The sequence below is a fragment of the Labrus mixtus genome, chromosome 15, assembly GCF_963584025.1.
Source record: "Labrus mixtus chromosome 15, fLabMix1.1, whole genome shotgun sequence".
Lineage (NCBI taxonomy): Eukaryota > Metazoa > Chordata > Actinopteri > Labriformes > Labridae > Labrus > Labrus mixtus.
Window position 1 is genome coordinate 5934350 of NC_083626.1, and position 17054 is coordinate 5951403.

The 17054-nt window shown below is 40.5% G+C and overlaps 1 protein-coding gene across 5 annotated transcripts in view; it reads right to left on the reverse strand.

The window, feature by feature from the left end:
* Nucleotides 1-17054, reverse strand: part of tns2a (tensin 2a) — a 57518-nt gene that overhangs the window by 37642 nt on the left and 2822 nt on the right. The window contains exon 1 of one of the 5 annotated variants that reach the window (XM_061058358.1): nucleotides 10510-10635. The exons of the other annotated variants lie outside the window; for them this stretch is intronic. Within the exon in view, the coding sequence (XP_060914341.1) occupies nucleotides 10510-10533 (24 nt within the window). The 5' untranslated portion in view covers nucleotides 10534-10635. Of the gene's footprint in view, nucleotides 1-10509; nucleotides 10636-17054 lie in introns of those variants that run through there. 5 annotated transcript variants of the gene reach the window in all.

Sequence of the window (17054 nt, forward strand, 5' to 3'; positions counted from 1 at the left end):
TCTGGTATCTTGATAGAAATGAAGGATTTGGAGCGGGATATGATTCTCTGTTTTAGCTCTGGGGGATTAAACGATATGATTCAGGACATGGATAAAAATGTATGGTCAGTATGATGATTAAGTCTAAATGGAGACATACTGTACATCATGCAGCAAAAATAGCAACTGTCACCATTTTTGAGCCCTTCTGTTGGATAATATAACGTTTACAGCTCACTACTTTCTTACTGTGCTCATCCAATCCAAGCCACAGTCTAGGTCATCCTGGTCGTTTTGAACTAAACAAGTTAACAAAATGAACTTTTGGCCATGTGTATCAGGAGTAAAGTAACCACAGCTCCGCTCACAGCCTGCAAAGCATCACCAGAGTGCGATATAAAACACATCATTATGACATGAATCTGCTTCAATCATCAGGCCTGCTTGTGTTGGAGACCAGGAAACCTCTGCAGATCATTTGACATCCACAAAAAAAACTCTGGAAAATTAAAAACAACACTGGAGAAATCCAAACTTAAAAACTTGGCTAACATGTAGCACTCTGCTCGCCCCCCTTCCGGACATCCACCGATTCTAGAGTGACAACTTTCCTCAGCATTTTCACATCACATGTCACATTTTCAGAAAGCTCCTGAGAGGGACTTTCGGATTTTTGGGTGATTTTAGCGACCCCTGTGGACAAACCAGAACCTCTTGTCTCTTTGCTGATTTTATCCTGAACATGTCATAGAGTACTTTTTTTTAACAGAAAATCTCATCCTGCTGTCTTTTAAAAAATTTGCAATGAAAAAAAAAAAGACTTTCTGCAGCGGGATGTAAATAATCTTTTGCAGATACAGGCATAAAAATGTGTTTGAAGTAAATAATCAATCATCTTGCTGATGCTGTTGTTTGCTGTCTTGTCATTAAATACATCAGTATTAGCTTATGTCTGTTTTATAACCTGCAAAACTTCACTTAACAACTAACTCACTTGTTAAAACTTAAAACCTTATGTTGAACAAATGCGCTGTCTGGTAACTCCAAGACTACAGCATTATCAAGACTCAGTTCAAACTGGGAGTATTTTCAAATTATGTGTCCCAAAATATACATACAAGATAATCAATTGAGGAAAAAGTGACTGTGACCATGACTGTAGTTTTTATTCACTCAAATTTGACTGCAAACAAACACAAACACACAGACACACACTATCAACAGGTGAGTAAAGCTAAATGCTACAAATGCATCTAAATATTCACGATTCCCTAATCAAAGTGAAACACATAAAGGTGTTTTTGTCCCCTCTGTGTATGCTTTTCCTCCTTGGTAACAAAGAAAAGGTGCTGTTTGCACACTTTTTCCATGATTCAGCTGCTCTGACTCCACTCCAGGGACTGGACAGTGTTTGGACAGCTGCCTGCCTGGCATCACTGTCTGCCAGTGTTCAGCGGCTGCTGGCCTGCTCCTCTACAAGTGTACTACAACCACAGCAACATGGATGGCGGAGGTGCACAGGCTGGGTGGCTTCAGGGCTGATGTGAGTTACGTAATGAGTTGTGGTCGGGGAATTTGACGTCCCTCTTGTGCAGACGTTTTCTTTTGGAAATATTGTAATCCTTTTAAATCATTTCTATTTTGGTCCGGCGTGATTCAGCCTTGTTTCATTTTCTCACAGTAAAAAAAAAAGGTTCTTCAGACCTCATGTTATCTTATCGTGATCATGTTTCCACGCATACTTAATTTGGTTCTCTTTACTGACTCCAAGTCCACCCTTTCCTAAACCCTCAACATAACAAGCTCCTTCTCCTCATGACCAATTTAATTACCCCGTGTATTCCTTGCTCATTAGCTCTGCTTGACATGCATGCCTACTGACCATGCAGACTTGGACACACACAGTCATAAAAGAACACCAAACTTCTCGTGCATATTTGTGGATTCAGACTGAAATATTCCCTCATTCTCAGTCTCTGAAAATTGTGCAATAATCTCAAAGTAAAGGATGTGTGTGTATGACCATGCAGGGCTATGTACACAGGGCCAGTTTAAATAAAACAGCAACCTGTCAGCTGAACCACAGTGGTGGTGTGGGCAGAGAGATAAACACTTAGATGAGAGGTTGGTAGCATTCTTCCAGTTTCAGACACAATCAAGACCTCTATATAATCCACCCACAGGCAATCATGGTCAGGCAGGGATGCATCGCCGCTACTGGATGCTATAAAAGGTCTCCTATGGACTCACCCATATGTATGCTGCAATGCAGTGGTTCATGTGAGGGGACTGGATCCAAACTAAGCGATGTTCATGAAGCGTCCTGGTGGCCTGAGTTAAGGCGCTGACCATGAACCTCAATGTCTCCGGTTTGCATCAAGCCAGGAATCTTTGCTGCATGTAATCCCACATCTTTCTTTCTCCCCCCGGTTTCCTGACAGCCATCTAAATTTGGCTGTTCAATGAAGGCATACAAAGGCAGATGTGGAAATTTGACTCAAAAAAACAATGATTAACTTTTCCTGTAAAACATGACTGGCCAAGTGGATGGAGCGACCACCTTTATCCCCACAAGTTCACATGTTTAATGAGTTTGAACTTACTTCACTTTCTTTGAGGTTTGAAATTCCTTTCTTATATTGTCAATGAAGTAGACCAAATCTCACTTTAAAGGTCCCATATTATGCTTTTTCTGGTTTTATATGCTCTTTAGTGTGTTTTCCAAGTGTCCTGTGCATGTTTAGACACATCTATGTGCAAAAATTCAAAGTCCACGGAAACGCAGCTTCTCCTACGTCCTCCTGTTAGCTGTAGCATTAGCTGCATGTAACGCTCGGTTCTAGCCCCCCTCGATAAAAATGTGTCAGTCCGACGTCATTGTGAGATCACTGATCTAAGCCCATTGGCTCGTTGTGGCAAGCCCTGCAGCTCACGTTGCACGCCTGTTAACTTCTGTAGCACGCCCACGATATGCCGTAGCCTGCGGTAGCACAGTAGTGCTAAGGTGCTAATGTTTTTGCTCCCCTCGGAGCCAAAGTGGCTGCATTCCCAATATGGTAAAACGGGCGTGACATTTCCAAGAACCGTGCTGAGCGACTGACCAATTACGACAGAGCCGACAGGCCAACCAATCAGATCAGACTTGGCACACGTGGGGACTCTGAACGTGGGCACTTCAGAGCCTTAGAGAGAGAGTCAGAAGCGAGCCGGTGCATGGAGCGGCAGTACATGAAAACAGACACTTTTTTTAAAACTTTAGCTTTCGTGAACATACTTTAGTAGGTACATAGATTAAATATATGAACCCCAAAAAGGGCATAATATGGGCTCTTTAAGGAGGAGAGGCGCTCGACATTAACCACCATGAAAACTGTAATAACTTGATCTGTTGAGCCAGCTGATTCAATCAAAAGCCTGTTCATGGATAGCAAATGGAATTGGCATGAGAGTACGTAGATGATACTTTCACTTGAGTTTACCACAGCTTAGATTTGCATCTCCAATACAAAGGGTCTACCTGCTGAAGGTTTCTTTAAACTGATGTCTTGATTGTGTTAAGTCCAAGATGATTCAAAGAAACGGCTTAATGCAGAGACTTGTGGTCATTGAAGGGGCTAAGAAATACTGCCATCCCTCCTTATCGAAGCCCCGTTAAAGTTCAGTCAATTCAATGATAGACACTTTTCATTTATAACAACTTCTTCACAATGAAAGTCCCCAGTGATTATATGTCATGGGTTGTTTCATCAGCAGCAACTTAACACAACTCAATCGTCTGAAAATAAAAAACACAGGAGAGAAAGGAAACGTCAAACCGCACAGACTCAGTAAGAAGCTCCATCCTCCTGAGAGCTGAACACACACCGTGAGTTAAACCTCTTTCTATTGTCTCATGCACGCACGAGTTGAATATCCCCTGACATGCGATTGTGTTGTCACAAAATGAAACTCTTTTCACTTTCCAGCAGAAACCTTCATGACTGTGAGGACTCTCAGCATAGCTCATACACTTTCAAGAAAATACATTGGTTATCTTGCCTCTCAGTCCAGAATTAGTTGCAGATAAATCAGCCTTTGAGGACATGGCTGCAACAGAGACTCAAAATAATCTCAAACTCGGCAAACTCAAATAACTGAAACTTTCTGTTTATGAGCGAGACAAAGAGCATGTGGGTGTTTTCTTAAACATTTGCCTTTATAAAATGACCTATCTCTTGAATACAATGAGTCTCATTGTAGGTTATTATACGTTAGCTGCCTATTCAAATATAAAAGATATCTGGTAGATTTTTGAATCCACCAGCCACAGTGGCAGGAAGCAGATGAAGAAGTTGAAATGTTCCAACCCTGTCCCAACGTTAGAGTCACACCTTCATAATTCTTATCACAGTAAGTATAATATCAGTAAGTTCAGTTGTGGACCAAACCATTAAACAATTGTTGATTTTCTTTTCCAAAATCTGTTGTTTACTCAAATGTTTGTACAGCAGTAATATGTTTCATTTAAAGTACCATATACCTAAAACCTGAACAATAACTTGAACTTCTTCACACTCTTTTCAGAGTTAGATAGCTTGTGATGTTGTAAATAGCAATTCAATATGGAAGCTATAAAAAAGTACAATTTCACATTTCATTTACATTGGCTAAAGCCCAGTTAAGTACCAAACGCTTACCTATGTAATTATAGCAAGAAATAAATCGTCTCTCTTAAAGAAAGCAGCTGAAAAGTACAGGACCTCCGTCCTTAATCAGGGTGGAACATAAAGTATTACTAATTTATGATCAGCTTAATAAAAGAGAGCATTACTGTGCACACTGTGTTCATTACAAACGCTCTTTAAAACACTGGTCTGCTCAACTTGGGAGTCCAGTAAAGGAAACCACAGTGAAGGAGTTTTTACAACTCTGAGGAGGATTACAACACAGGGAAACAGAAAACAGCTGGAGGAGTCTGAGGGAATGAGAGATAAACACAACCTGTGATTCTGAGCCCGGTCCCCGAGACACTCGTTACTGTCACCACTGTAATGGATTAAATGCATCTCTCTCTGGTAAAACACGTGTTAGTCTGTAGTCACAAAACCAAACTGATGTTGAAAAACACCGTTTTTTTTTCTATTTAGCTCGAAATGAATGCATGAAAATATTCCAGCACATTTCCACGACCACACAGATTTGGTTAGCAGTAACTGACAAGCACGGTACTAAGGTTCTTAAAATCTAAGATACTTCATTACTTTTTGATACCATGTGGTTTTTAATGATGCAATATTTGTTACTTTTATGACTGATGAAAAGCAAGAGTGAAAAAAGAGAGCACTGTCTGAATTGCCCAATACGTTGGCAGCGTTTCAATATCGAAAAGTTGCAAATGCAATTTAGACAGCGTGCAGGAGTGTGCCTGCAAGTTTAACTTAATAAAAACAAAAAATAACCCAATACTAGGTGTCTATAGGACTTCCTTTTTTCAAAACCAGCATTGATATGGTTTGATTTTTACTAGAATCAGAACGAAACTGAAAATTCTGGTATTGTGACAAACCTTTCAGGTACATCTGACCATTCGAGCTACAAATCCTCGACCAGCTGGGACTTGCCTACATTTCCACAGAAAAGTTGTAAACAGCTACCTGAGACCAGAGGAAGTCAAACTGTGCACACAAACACTCACTCACGTGCAGACAGGGATCCCTGCAGACAGCCAGTGGAAACACACAGCCTTCCCCCTTTTCCTCTTCCAGTCCCTGTGCACCCCCCTCCCCCTGTGTGTGACAGCAAAGACCCCACCTCCATCTACAACATCTGCTACAAACAAGAAGCTCATTTTTCTTATATATACTTTTTTTTTAAACGTTTGGCAGAAAAGAAGCCAGAGGTTTCTGAAGTCAAAGAGAAGCTTTCTAACCATAAGTCCCTCCCCTTCCTCGCTGCCCGTCTGCCAGCCGTCGCAGAACAGTAGCGGGATTGAATGAGGGAGGGGTTGGACATATATAAGAAATTCACACACAGGGTGAGATTTATGCATAAAAAATGTCAAAACAAATAGAAACAGAGGGAGGCATTTGTGCACACACACAAACATCTCTGGAAACTCTCTGGCTCATTCCCTTCTTTCTAAATATAGTCTTGATATTTAGACAATGTTGTTCATTGTGTGGGAGTGGTACATTACTGACTACAGGACTGACCACTGTGACCTCAGTCTCAGCTGCAGATGGTCAGTGAAGGCATCATAAGAGCCCTTGAGGGCGCACTCCTCTCTCTGATTTTGTCATTAAGAGAACTCATAATGGAACTTTGTCTTCAGATCTTTACATCATTATACTCAGGGCAGACGCTCGGCTCTGCATCAGGTCCTTAAGTGTGATCATTTGATCCTTCTGACCTACTTTGTATAATTTCATTCATATTGCTTGAATATAATCGCCATGGGTACCGGCACTACCACAAAACCAAAGCATGAAATCAAACACTTTCCACATTTCACTGGCATGGTAAGCTTAATGAAAGGAATCACAATCGATAAAGCAGGACAGGCAGTATCAACTTTTCAATGCAACTGGGTCGCCCTCCCTGTCAGAAGAACCTAGAAATGTATTGCAGATGTTCAATCTCAAGTCTTGAATTAACTTAGGAAGGACTTAGAAATGATTTCACCAACTTTGGTAAAAACCAAAGCATCCTCCCTGACATTTTGGTCAGCATTGTACCACATTTAACTTAACCAAGATGTATTCAAAGGGAATAAGTCCTCCTCTCCAAACTGTTTGGATAAAGATATTCAGTGTACCATCACATAAGATATAAAACTGTAACAAATGCTGACAGTAAAAAAAAAAAATCAATGAATGTTTGATATAGTTACCTTACCCTACTTATTGGTTAATCAATTATCAAAATAGTTGAAGATACATTTTCAGTTATCAGATAAACCAACCATGGTGTCAAAGTGTCCTCAGGGCAAGACACTGAACCCTGGATGTGGTGTGAATGGGTGAGTGAGACATTTAGTGTTAAAGCACTTTCAGTTTTCAGAAGACTAAAGCGCTATACAAGTCTAAGTCCATTTACCATTTACCATGTGCAAATGGTTTTGATGTAATCCAGGTTTCCCATTGACTTATTGTTGCATTAAGTGGCAAATTCTAGTCAAGGTCTTTAGAGGAATTCAGTGACTTGAACCTCAGTTTCTAAGAATGTGACCCTCTGTCTCCTTAAGCTTTTCAAACCTTGTGTTCACGTACTCAAACGGCTGCGTCGTGAGTTTAAAGAGCTGAGGTCGTATGCACCCACAGGATGTGCAGGATGTAAACAACAGACGTGATGACACTCAGAAAAGGTTACTATCAATTTTGGCGGCCAGCTTTACTTGAAGTCACAAACATGCTATTTGTCAGAGCTCCTGCATCAGATGACATGCAAAGACAGGTGAACACACCTCCTAAACAATTACAAAACCAGGAATCAAACAATAGGTTCATGGTTTCTGCAACAGACTCTTGCGAGAGTCAGTTTAATGTAGTTTATTAGGCCATATTATTAAATTGGACTGACACAGGCGATCAGAATATTTATCCAGAGCAAAAGTAATCACATTTCTGCTTAACTGATCATCCTACTTGAGCCACCAAGCCTCAGTATCCCCCCACAGGGTGCTGATGGCCTAGTGGTGAGGTCCACCCCGTGTGAGGAGGCTATAACCCTCGAAGCCTGTGGCCCAGTTCCAAATCGGACCTGTGGCTCCTTTCCAGCATGTCATTGCACACTCTCTCTCTCTCTCTCTCTCCTGAATGTCCTACTCTGTGCACTATCATATCTAAATAAAGGCAAAAGCCCAAAATAAAAACTTAAAAAAAGATTTCCCCACAACCAAATGTAACCGCAGAGTTTTTGTTTTTTACAATACTTAATATGAGGCATCATCTACAGATAAAAGGAACCACCATGGGTCATTAGTTGACCTTTGCCACATGAACATTTTTAACTCGCCCTCACAGTCCTATATAAGAGTAATCATTGGAACCAACATTTTTCCTGCTAGACTAAATGCAACACGACACAAAAAGTCATTCAGCGGCGTGTTTGTGACTTCCTGTATACTCAAATCACACCCTGCATTCAGAGCACCTCAAATGGGCCGGTGTCGGAGTTCCTGCATCATTTTTGTTGGCATTGAGGCCGGGCGTGTGTGTGTTAATAAATGTGTTCCAATTCATGTGTGTGTGTGTGTGTGTGTGTGTGTACATGCATGTGTCCAAACTAGGGTGGGACAGGCAGTGGAGGGAACAGAGACTGCCTGTTCCCGAGGTGAGGTCAGAGTAGCGCCATGACACACTTCCGTTCACAAGACTCCTGCTACATAACACACACACACACACACACACACACACACACACACACACACACACACACACACACACACAGAAAAGAAAGTCATAATCCTCGAGAAGCAGCACCAAAACCCCCTGCTGCAGTTGTTGATATTTACCCGCAAAATGCAGCATCTGTTTTGTCTCAAAACGGTTTCCATGTACTGTGAGGGGGCCTCTATAACTTGATGACATCATTCATGATGGTTAAGCGCATTAGAGAGGACCAGACAGATTTGATCAGACAGCAGCTTCAGACACATGACTCATGGAAGTTCAAGGTTCAGGGGAAAACTTATTTTTGCTGAAGTTGTGAATCATTTGCATCCATTCTGTTTTTAATCCCGCTCCTCCTGTACATGTGAACTCAGTGTAAGTGCATCTGGCACCAGGGAATGTGAACTGGCCTCTGTTTCAGCCTCTTGGCTTGGCAGTGAACAGGGGATGTCCCAAATAAACACATGAACCATTTCTGGACCATCAAACTTCTCAGTTACACCCAACAATTACAAATATACAATACCTACAGTATACTGAGTACAGTGTCGTACAGTGATGTATTGTGCTGTTGGTTACGGAGCATCTCCAGCAGAGCACCTCAGGGTTTAAACTTAGTTCTCTAAGGCAACAGTGTTTGTTGTTGGAGGACGATGAGGAGGACCATTACGTATTTCCATTTCATGCCCCGCTTTTTCAAGGAAGTTGGACTTTTTTTTTTTTTAAACCACAAGCCCTCTCGCCAATCTGATCAAAATGCAGTCAGTCTCTAGCTTATCTGCATTACCTATAGTTCACATAGGCACTGTTATCAGAAAAGGAAAGGTCCGAAAAAGGTTGGACAATGTTATCTTGTTATTAATCCCTGGCTTTTTCCCTCACGTTGCAAAGCAGGATGGGAAATCTGACAACATTAATTGGCCGTTGTATGAACCAGAAACAGTCATTACTCAGTGTTGCACACACCCTCACCCATTGCACCATTGTGTGACCACCTTTGAGTGACACCGCAGAGATATGACAGTTTTCCTTTGCAGAATCCTTTAACTAAAATTGTTCTTTGAAATGACTAATACATGCTATCACTTCGGTTTAATTTAAGTCTAATTTTCTTTAGCAGGGTACTAAAATGCACATTTAGACACAAACTTTAGGTCTCCAAAATACAAGTATAATAGCTAATATGTAAGTTATAAATAGAAACAAGGTTAAGGAAAGTCCTACTCTTGTCATTGTCATTTTAGGAGAGGTGAGAGAACCCTTTGGACATTTTTAAAAAGCAGCTGATGACCCATTCCTTATGGCTTGCTTGCCTTTATTTAATCTGATTACTTCGTTTCTGCTTTCATATTGTCTTATACTATCTCTCTTTGCCTTTTATTGTGAAGCCCTTTGTGACATCTGTTCTTGAAAGGTGCTTTGTAAGATAAACTTTACTATCTTCCTTTGGACTCTAGTTAAAGTTAAAGCTGTGAAGACGCTGAATATATTACCACAACATGTATTAAAACATCTGTACACATTTAAAAAGTAGCGGAACAAACCCCAAGAGTTAAAGTTCGACTGCTTTCACCTTATAATAGATTTTTCTATATCCATTTCCTATTGTATTTTAACTTTTAAGAAAATCTTTACCTGGTCTACATGTCAAACCTTCTTCCACCTCTAACATGACTCTGCGACATTAACACTATCTGACCGGCGCTGACGCAGTAACAGAGGAGAAGGGGGGGGGGGGGGGGGGGTCTGCTTAAAACATCATATGACCCCATTCAGAACATTTCATGTCAGTTTAATGAAGTGAGACGATTCGAGTAACTTCTCTGCAAGTTCATCGTCTCCGTGTTTCTCATTACCACCAAAAAAAATGTGAAATTGACATTGTGATTGGTCAATGAAAAGTGGAACATAGACTACCATACAGAGTAGGTTATGTTGCTGCTTCACTTAAACCTAATGTTGAACAAACAGGCATGCTGTAGTCTTCTGGTCCTATGAGGGTTTGTATAGAAAAAAGTGAAATTCACAAAGTGTGTAACAGAACAGCAACAAATGCGCATGAACTCAGCATCATGTCAAACTCCTTATACAGTTAAATTGGAGACCTAATCTATTCAAACATCAACTCAACCTTCCCATAATAATATTATTTGTATCTTACCTTGCTCGTTTTCCCGCTTAACATATTCCCCAGTTTAAAGGCTGGCCCTCATTCTCAGAGAGGCCATCAATAACACGGCCTGAAACTGAGGTAACTTGTTTTCTTTACTGCGCTCTACCCTCCGCTCTGAGCCTGAGGGGCGGAGCTACACGCAGCTACAAGCATGTGTGGAGTACTATTACTGGAATATCACCCCCTGATTGGTCGCTTTCAGGAGGGGAGCGTAGGGATACTTGATCTGGATTGGCTGAATGAAACACGGTAATATTCCTGGAAAAAAAAGTTTTGGCATGACTGAGGTGATGACTCCAGAATGTGCTTTACCGTATTACCCCTAACACAAACTTTGATTATTCATGAAATACTATTCCTTTTAAATGAATCCAATAATCCAATAGTGATGAGAGAAGAATCAATGTAATAGCCTATAGACGTATCCCTATTATCACAACAATACATTCTATTTATATTGCACTTTACAGTTGAAGCATGTCAAAGTGCTACAAATAAAATAGGAGCATAAAAAACTATTTAGAAAGCAAACAAATGTGAGCAGGCAAAGTTGAAAACATGGGCACAAGTTACAAAGTATCATATGGTAAGTTATTTGGGTGTGACTTTCCTAAAACAAACATTTCAACACGAGACAAACATGCAGCTTTGCAGCTCATACATGTTGAGGCGTTTAAATGATGGGCCCCATACACATGTGACGATTCAGGGCCCCCTCCTCCTACATGCCATCACCATAACATGAAACAGACGTGTTTATATCAACAACTACACGAACTCTGCATAGAAGGTATACACATCTTTTTTTTTGCCTTTCATATCTCCAACACCACATAGGCATACTTCTTTCTAATCATCGACAGTCCTCAATGTTTGATTTGATTTGAAATGATGTGATAATTCATCTTTGAAAGCATGCACCTTACAATAAATTAGTTTGCATTGCTAAACCAATGGCATATCATTCCACATATAAATAATACCCAAAGGTTAAAAGGTGAGAGACACACAGAGCTTCAGGAATAAGTTCTCGATTTCAACAGTTTATTGTGATCTTTCATTAAGCATGAGCCTATTTTCTTTTTCCACATGCACAAAAATAAACGACTGAAATTGTGATTAATCACACCTAAAGAGGAGCTGTGTCTGTACTCCTCTTTGACTTTTAAGCATTTAATGTTGGAGTTATATAATATCATTTAGTGGAACTTATTCAATGTATCTTTTCCAATAAAGTAGCCGTCACATTTATATTCTATGGTCAACTGAAATTATAACCAGATTAAGTCAGTTTAAGTTAGATTTAGTTATGCAGGGCCAAATCCAAACCAAAGTCCCTTTATAACATAAAGAGCAGGTCTAGGCTGCACTATTTGTCATTTATCAACAGGATTAACTCAGAGCTGGTTATTATCTACAGGCTATTTTGAAAAAGTACTTATTTTAACGTTTTAAGTATGTAGATACATTTGCCATAAAATGTCACCTTTCTCAAATTAACCAAATCCCACAGATTTCAAAATGTTTTATTGCACAAACGGTGGTATTTGCAGAAGTGCCTTCATTGTGTGCAGAAGTAACCTAACCATCGGCTCTGTGTGGTCGGTAGTTGGTCAGAACCCAAACAAACACACACAGAGATGTGACTGCACCTGCAATAACACAAAGCTGAGTAATGGGTTAGCAGCAGCCTCTAGTGGTGAGATAAGAGAAGTGCACCAGGTGAGGGAGGCTTTTGCTGCTTTAATGCATTTATCGTCAACATCATCGCAGCATACACATTCTGTTAGCCTGGAAAAAATAGATTTCTATAACTTGATTGTTTTTTTTAAAGGTTGAGGTTATCCATGAATTATTGGGCGGCAGTAGCTCAGTCTGTAGGGACTTGGGTTGGGAATCGGAGGGTCACCGGTTCAAGTCCCAGCACGGACCAAGTCCAGAAATTGGTCTGGTAGCTGGAGAGGTGCCAGTCCACCTCCTGAGCACTGCCGAGGCGCCCTTGAGCAAGGCCCCCAACAGCCCAGGAGTGCCCGCTGTGGGCAGCCCCCTCACTCTGAGACCCCTCCATTAGTGCATGTCCATAGGATCCTGTTTGTGCATGTGTGTGTATTTCAGCCTATGTTTGTGTAGCATGTTAACTAGACAGAGTGTAAAAACAAATTTCCCCTCACAGGATCAATAAATTATTATTATTATTATTATTATTATTATTAAACAAAAAACAAGACGTACCAAAAAGGGAAAATACGCCTTGGATCTACAAGGGTTAATGAAGATATGTAAATATACCATTGACAATCTTTTATTGTTTTCATGAACATGACTTTTATGCTTATGATGGGTCACCTAAAGTTCATAAAACAGAGACTGTATAGCTTTTTATAAAACAGTGTGCAAAATGCTGAATTTATGCTGAAACAATCCATACAAATCTGTTTATTTTTATTTTGGAGGCAAAAAGAGGCCGCAGTCTGTGTTGAGTCACATAATTAAATCATGCAAAACGTTGTAAAAGTCAAACATTGTGACATGAATCTCTTTCTTTCCCCTGCATCACATGCTCTTTGTTTTGATTATACTCCACATATGCCCACATAAGATCATTCCTGTGTTAGCCCATAATACACCACAGACACAGACTCTATATACACAGATCATTATGTCTGTCTGCTGCCTCAATCTCTTAGTCACTTCCATATGTGTGAGACTGGTGAGCAGGTATACATTCAGCTGTACAGTAGATCCATAACAATCAGTGCAGAAACGTGACTGTGAGTCATATGTGTGCAGTCCTTTGCTCATGATCCAAGAATTTCCGAATTTCATGATAAAAATAAAAAAAAGCAGGACTGATAGATTTGGGGGGTCTTGGGGAGTTAAGTTGTTCCTGGAATTTGGGCTCCCTTTCTTTTTGGATCTTGGCAGTCCGAGGGTTGGAAAAGGGGGAATGTAGAGAAGGAGGAGAGCTGGTTTAAGAAGCATAGAACATAGAAGTATAGTGCAAAAAGGTAAAAAAAAAAAAAAAAAGAGAAAAGAGGGGTGGGGGAGGCCACATGTGAGACTGACAAAATACCAAAGGACCATAAGAGACAGGAAGCTGGTGCTTGGGACTGGAATGAGGGGTCGAGTTTGGGAGTAAAGTGGGGGAGGGTCACGTTTGGAAGAAAGATGAAGATGAATAAATTTGGTTTGAGTAGCAAAAGATGGAATTCAATTGAGGACGTTTTGCAGACAGAAATGATTCTGCTCTCTGCACTTGAATCTTTGCAGCTGAAGCCAAAATCAAGGTGCGTTACATTCATAACTGCATGAGATACTGCAGGGATGCCAGGTGTGCTTGGGTCTAGTCCGTCTAGAACCAAGGATTTAGAGTCTCAAGGAAGTGGATGGACTTGGATCATGCTTGGCGGTAAATGAGAAAGAGGTGGATAGAGAAGGAACCGGGCCAAGAGGAAATGAGGGAAGGAGGAGGAGGACGAGGGTAGAAAAAGGGGGGCTGTGCGGCTTGACGAAGGATTGTGTAAGACAGCCCGACACCAGCGACTGATATGGTGCAGCTGTTGAAGAAAGCTGTGGGAAGAGAGGGCGAAACATGGATGACACAAACAAGCACATGTTCATTTATTGTGCCGATGAGAACGATCAAAATGGTTTCTGTCAGCCAATGTTTCTCAATCTCAGAGACACGTTTCCAAAACCTGAACAACCTTTGAGCTCTCTGCATTTCTGAGCTTAAGAAAAGAAAATATTTCACGTTGAGGGAGGAAATGGTTTACATGTTTCACTTTGCCCCCGATCAGCTTTCATCTGTGATTCACAATAACAATCAAGTCCTCACAGTTTTGGGTAATTTGCTGTTTTCTAGCATCAGAAATCTGCTGCATGACCCCCTCTGAGTCTGGTGTTTCTATAGGAATTTTATGTTTTCTGTATTGCATTGTGTTGGACTGTCTACCGGTATGTCTTTTGTTTTCTAATGTGGATGCTGGGAGGATGGGTCTATTTTTAACCCTAACCAGTCACTGTTCCTTCCTGTGCTGGGTGTGTGTTTGTAGTGAATGCCTGTGGTTGAGGCTTCAGTATTTGTCACGACCAATCTAAACTTTGTTGCCCATGAGAAATGACAGGGATGCAAGATAAATACAAAATACATGCAAAACCACTGTCATGCAAATAACGCCAGGGTTTCATGTATTTCTAGACTCAAAAACATCCTTTTCATCCTCGGCGGTGACAAACAGCAGGGTGAAGGAATAAAAATGAACTTTCCAGAATACAAGCAGTGTAGTTTACCACCAGTGAGCTTGGCGGTCTTTGGAGCCACAACACTTACTGAACAGTCAGGATGACCCAGAAGAACAGAAACAAAGCTGCATTACATAACAGAAAAGGAGCTCAACATATCAGCCCAGAACTTATTAAAACTAAGCCTATACAGACGTGCTCGTGGCTCTGTGCTTCGGAAGAACGATGCTTTCAGTTAGTTAACATCTTAACTGTAACATGCTCACTATGACAGATCAATCTGCAAAAAGACATCAACTCCATCTGAACACCTCCTCCATGCTCAAATCTAAAGTTACAGTCAGACAGTAAACAATGGCCAGCAGAAAGAAGACAAAGTCTTGGCCCAGATATGTAATCACTAAGCTGATTATTGACTAGCTACACTAGAGGTAATGTAATATTTGCTTTTTTTGCAAGAAACAAAAAAAAGCTAAATATTTGCAAAATCATAAGCAGATCATAGACTGTACAAACCATGGACGTAGACTTGGTGACACCATCAATTGGTTTCTCAAGTGTAGATTTGAAGCCCATCGAAGGTGGTCGCCATATTGAAAATTCTGTCTCAGGTTGGCACCAGAGAAAAAGAACCGCTGGATGATCAGACTGCTTCAACTTTTGCAAAAAATAGTCATAAAACCCAATTTTAGTTGAAAAAAAAAAATTGAATTAATTCTGGTGATGAATGAAAACTTAAAGCATCACCAAAGGGGCCTGATTGTCTGCACCAAATACATGTGAATCTTTAGTTGTTGAGATATTTCGATTAAAACGACAAAATGTGAACCTTATGGTTGTCTGGAAATCACAACAGTCTTTATGATTTTTTCTCTCTACACCTCCGTCGTACTGAATTTAATGATAATCCATCCGTAAGTCAAAAAAAGAGTCTTGGCTATAGAGTGATGACTTACTGACTGACTGGCTCTGACATTTTTACCTCTAGAGTGCAGCCTGGCTAAAAAGAACCTGCTGTTCTTTGGCGATGGAGACTTCGAGAGAATAGGTTTCATATGAAAACGTATCTGCCAAGGGACTCCATTAATGAGTGTCAGACTTGAACTCTTGGCTGTGTATGTAGGCGGATTAAATACACATTTATCTTAGTGTCCGCCAAGATATGAAGATATTTAACTTTCAACGCCAATATGGACCGTGTGTGATCACAGCACACACACAGAGTTCAAACAATGACCTTATGAGAGGGTTTAACCACAGCTTCATATCATGGCATTTCACTGGTTTAATTGGTCTTAAATTAATTATACACCACTTTAAAGAGAACCATAGGATATCTTCTCTTCTTAAGAAAATGGTTTCAAAAATATTATTCATTGGTACTCAACCCTCGATCGAAAGCTATTCATGATTCATGCAGGTGTGTGATTAAGGTTTATTTAAGTGATTTTTTAAGTGAAAAGTATATCGAACCATAAAAAGCCAAGAACAATCCAATTAGTTGCTATATTTGAGTAATGAGAGTCACTAGGAAAATGTTTACTAAGGCAAGTGAAAGGTTGTGTCACATTCTGGTAGACTCCACATGTCTACATGTAGGCGGATATTTTGGAAAGGTCCGGCCTTTGGTACGCAAACTGCGTTTTAGGTCACTGAAAACTCACCTTTTGGAAAACTCCTTCAAGGGCAAAGATTTTCAGAAATTCTGTTTAATATGTTTCTGTGTAGTTTCTCCTCCGTTTGACGTCATCGTGCAACGCTGTCACTTTTGTTCACATGATGTCAGTGATTTAGTGCGATGGCAGACGTAACCAAATTAGTGCAGGTGTTAACGCTGCTAACTGGATTTTTTATATACTTACACACGCATCCAAAGTTACTCTCCCACACTGTGTTGACGTGCAGAGACGCCTGGATGGACACCTTTGTCAAATGAAATGGTCATTGCAGAGGAAGGGCGAGAACATTTTTAGCATGTTAAGGCTCATTACAGCCGTAAAAGTGCGTTCTGCGTTTTCATGTTAACGATGATGTTTTTGAGAATTTAGTTTGTGGACGGGATTATTTTTTGAAACGGAGGAGGAAAATCTCAGTTTAAAAAAAACCTGCCTGTGTGTGGACTTAATCTGACTTGTTTTTGCATCCAGTGGAGTCGCCCCCTGCTGGCCATTAGACAGAATGCAGGTCACAGGTAGTCTATAGAATCAACCCCAGCCTGCAAACTGCTAAGAGGTGTATCTCCTCACTACTGTATCTAATACAACACTTTATACACTGTGTGATATTAC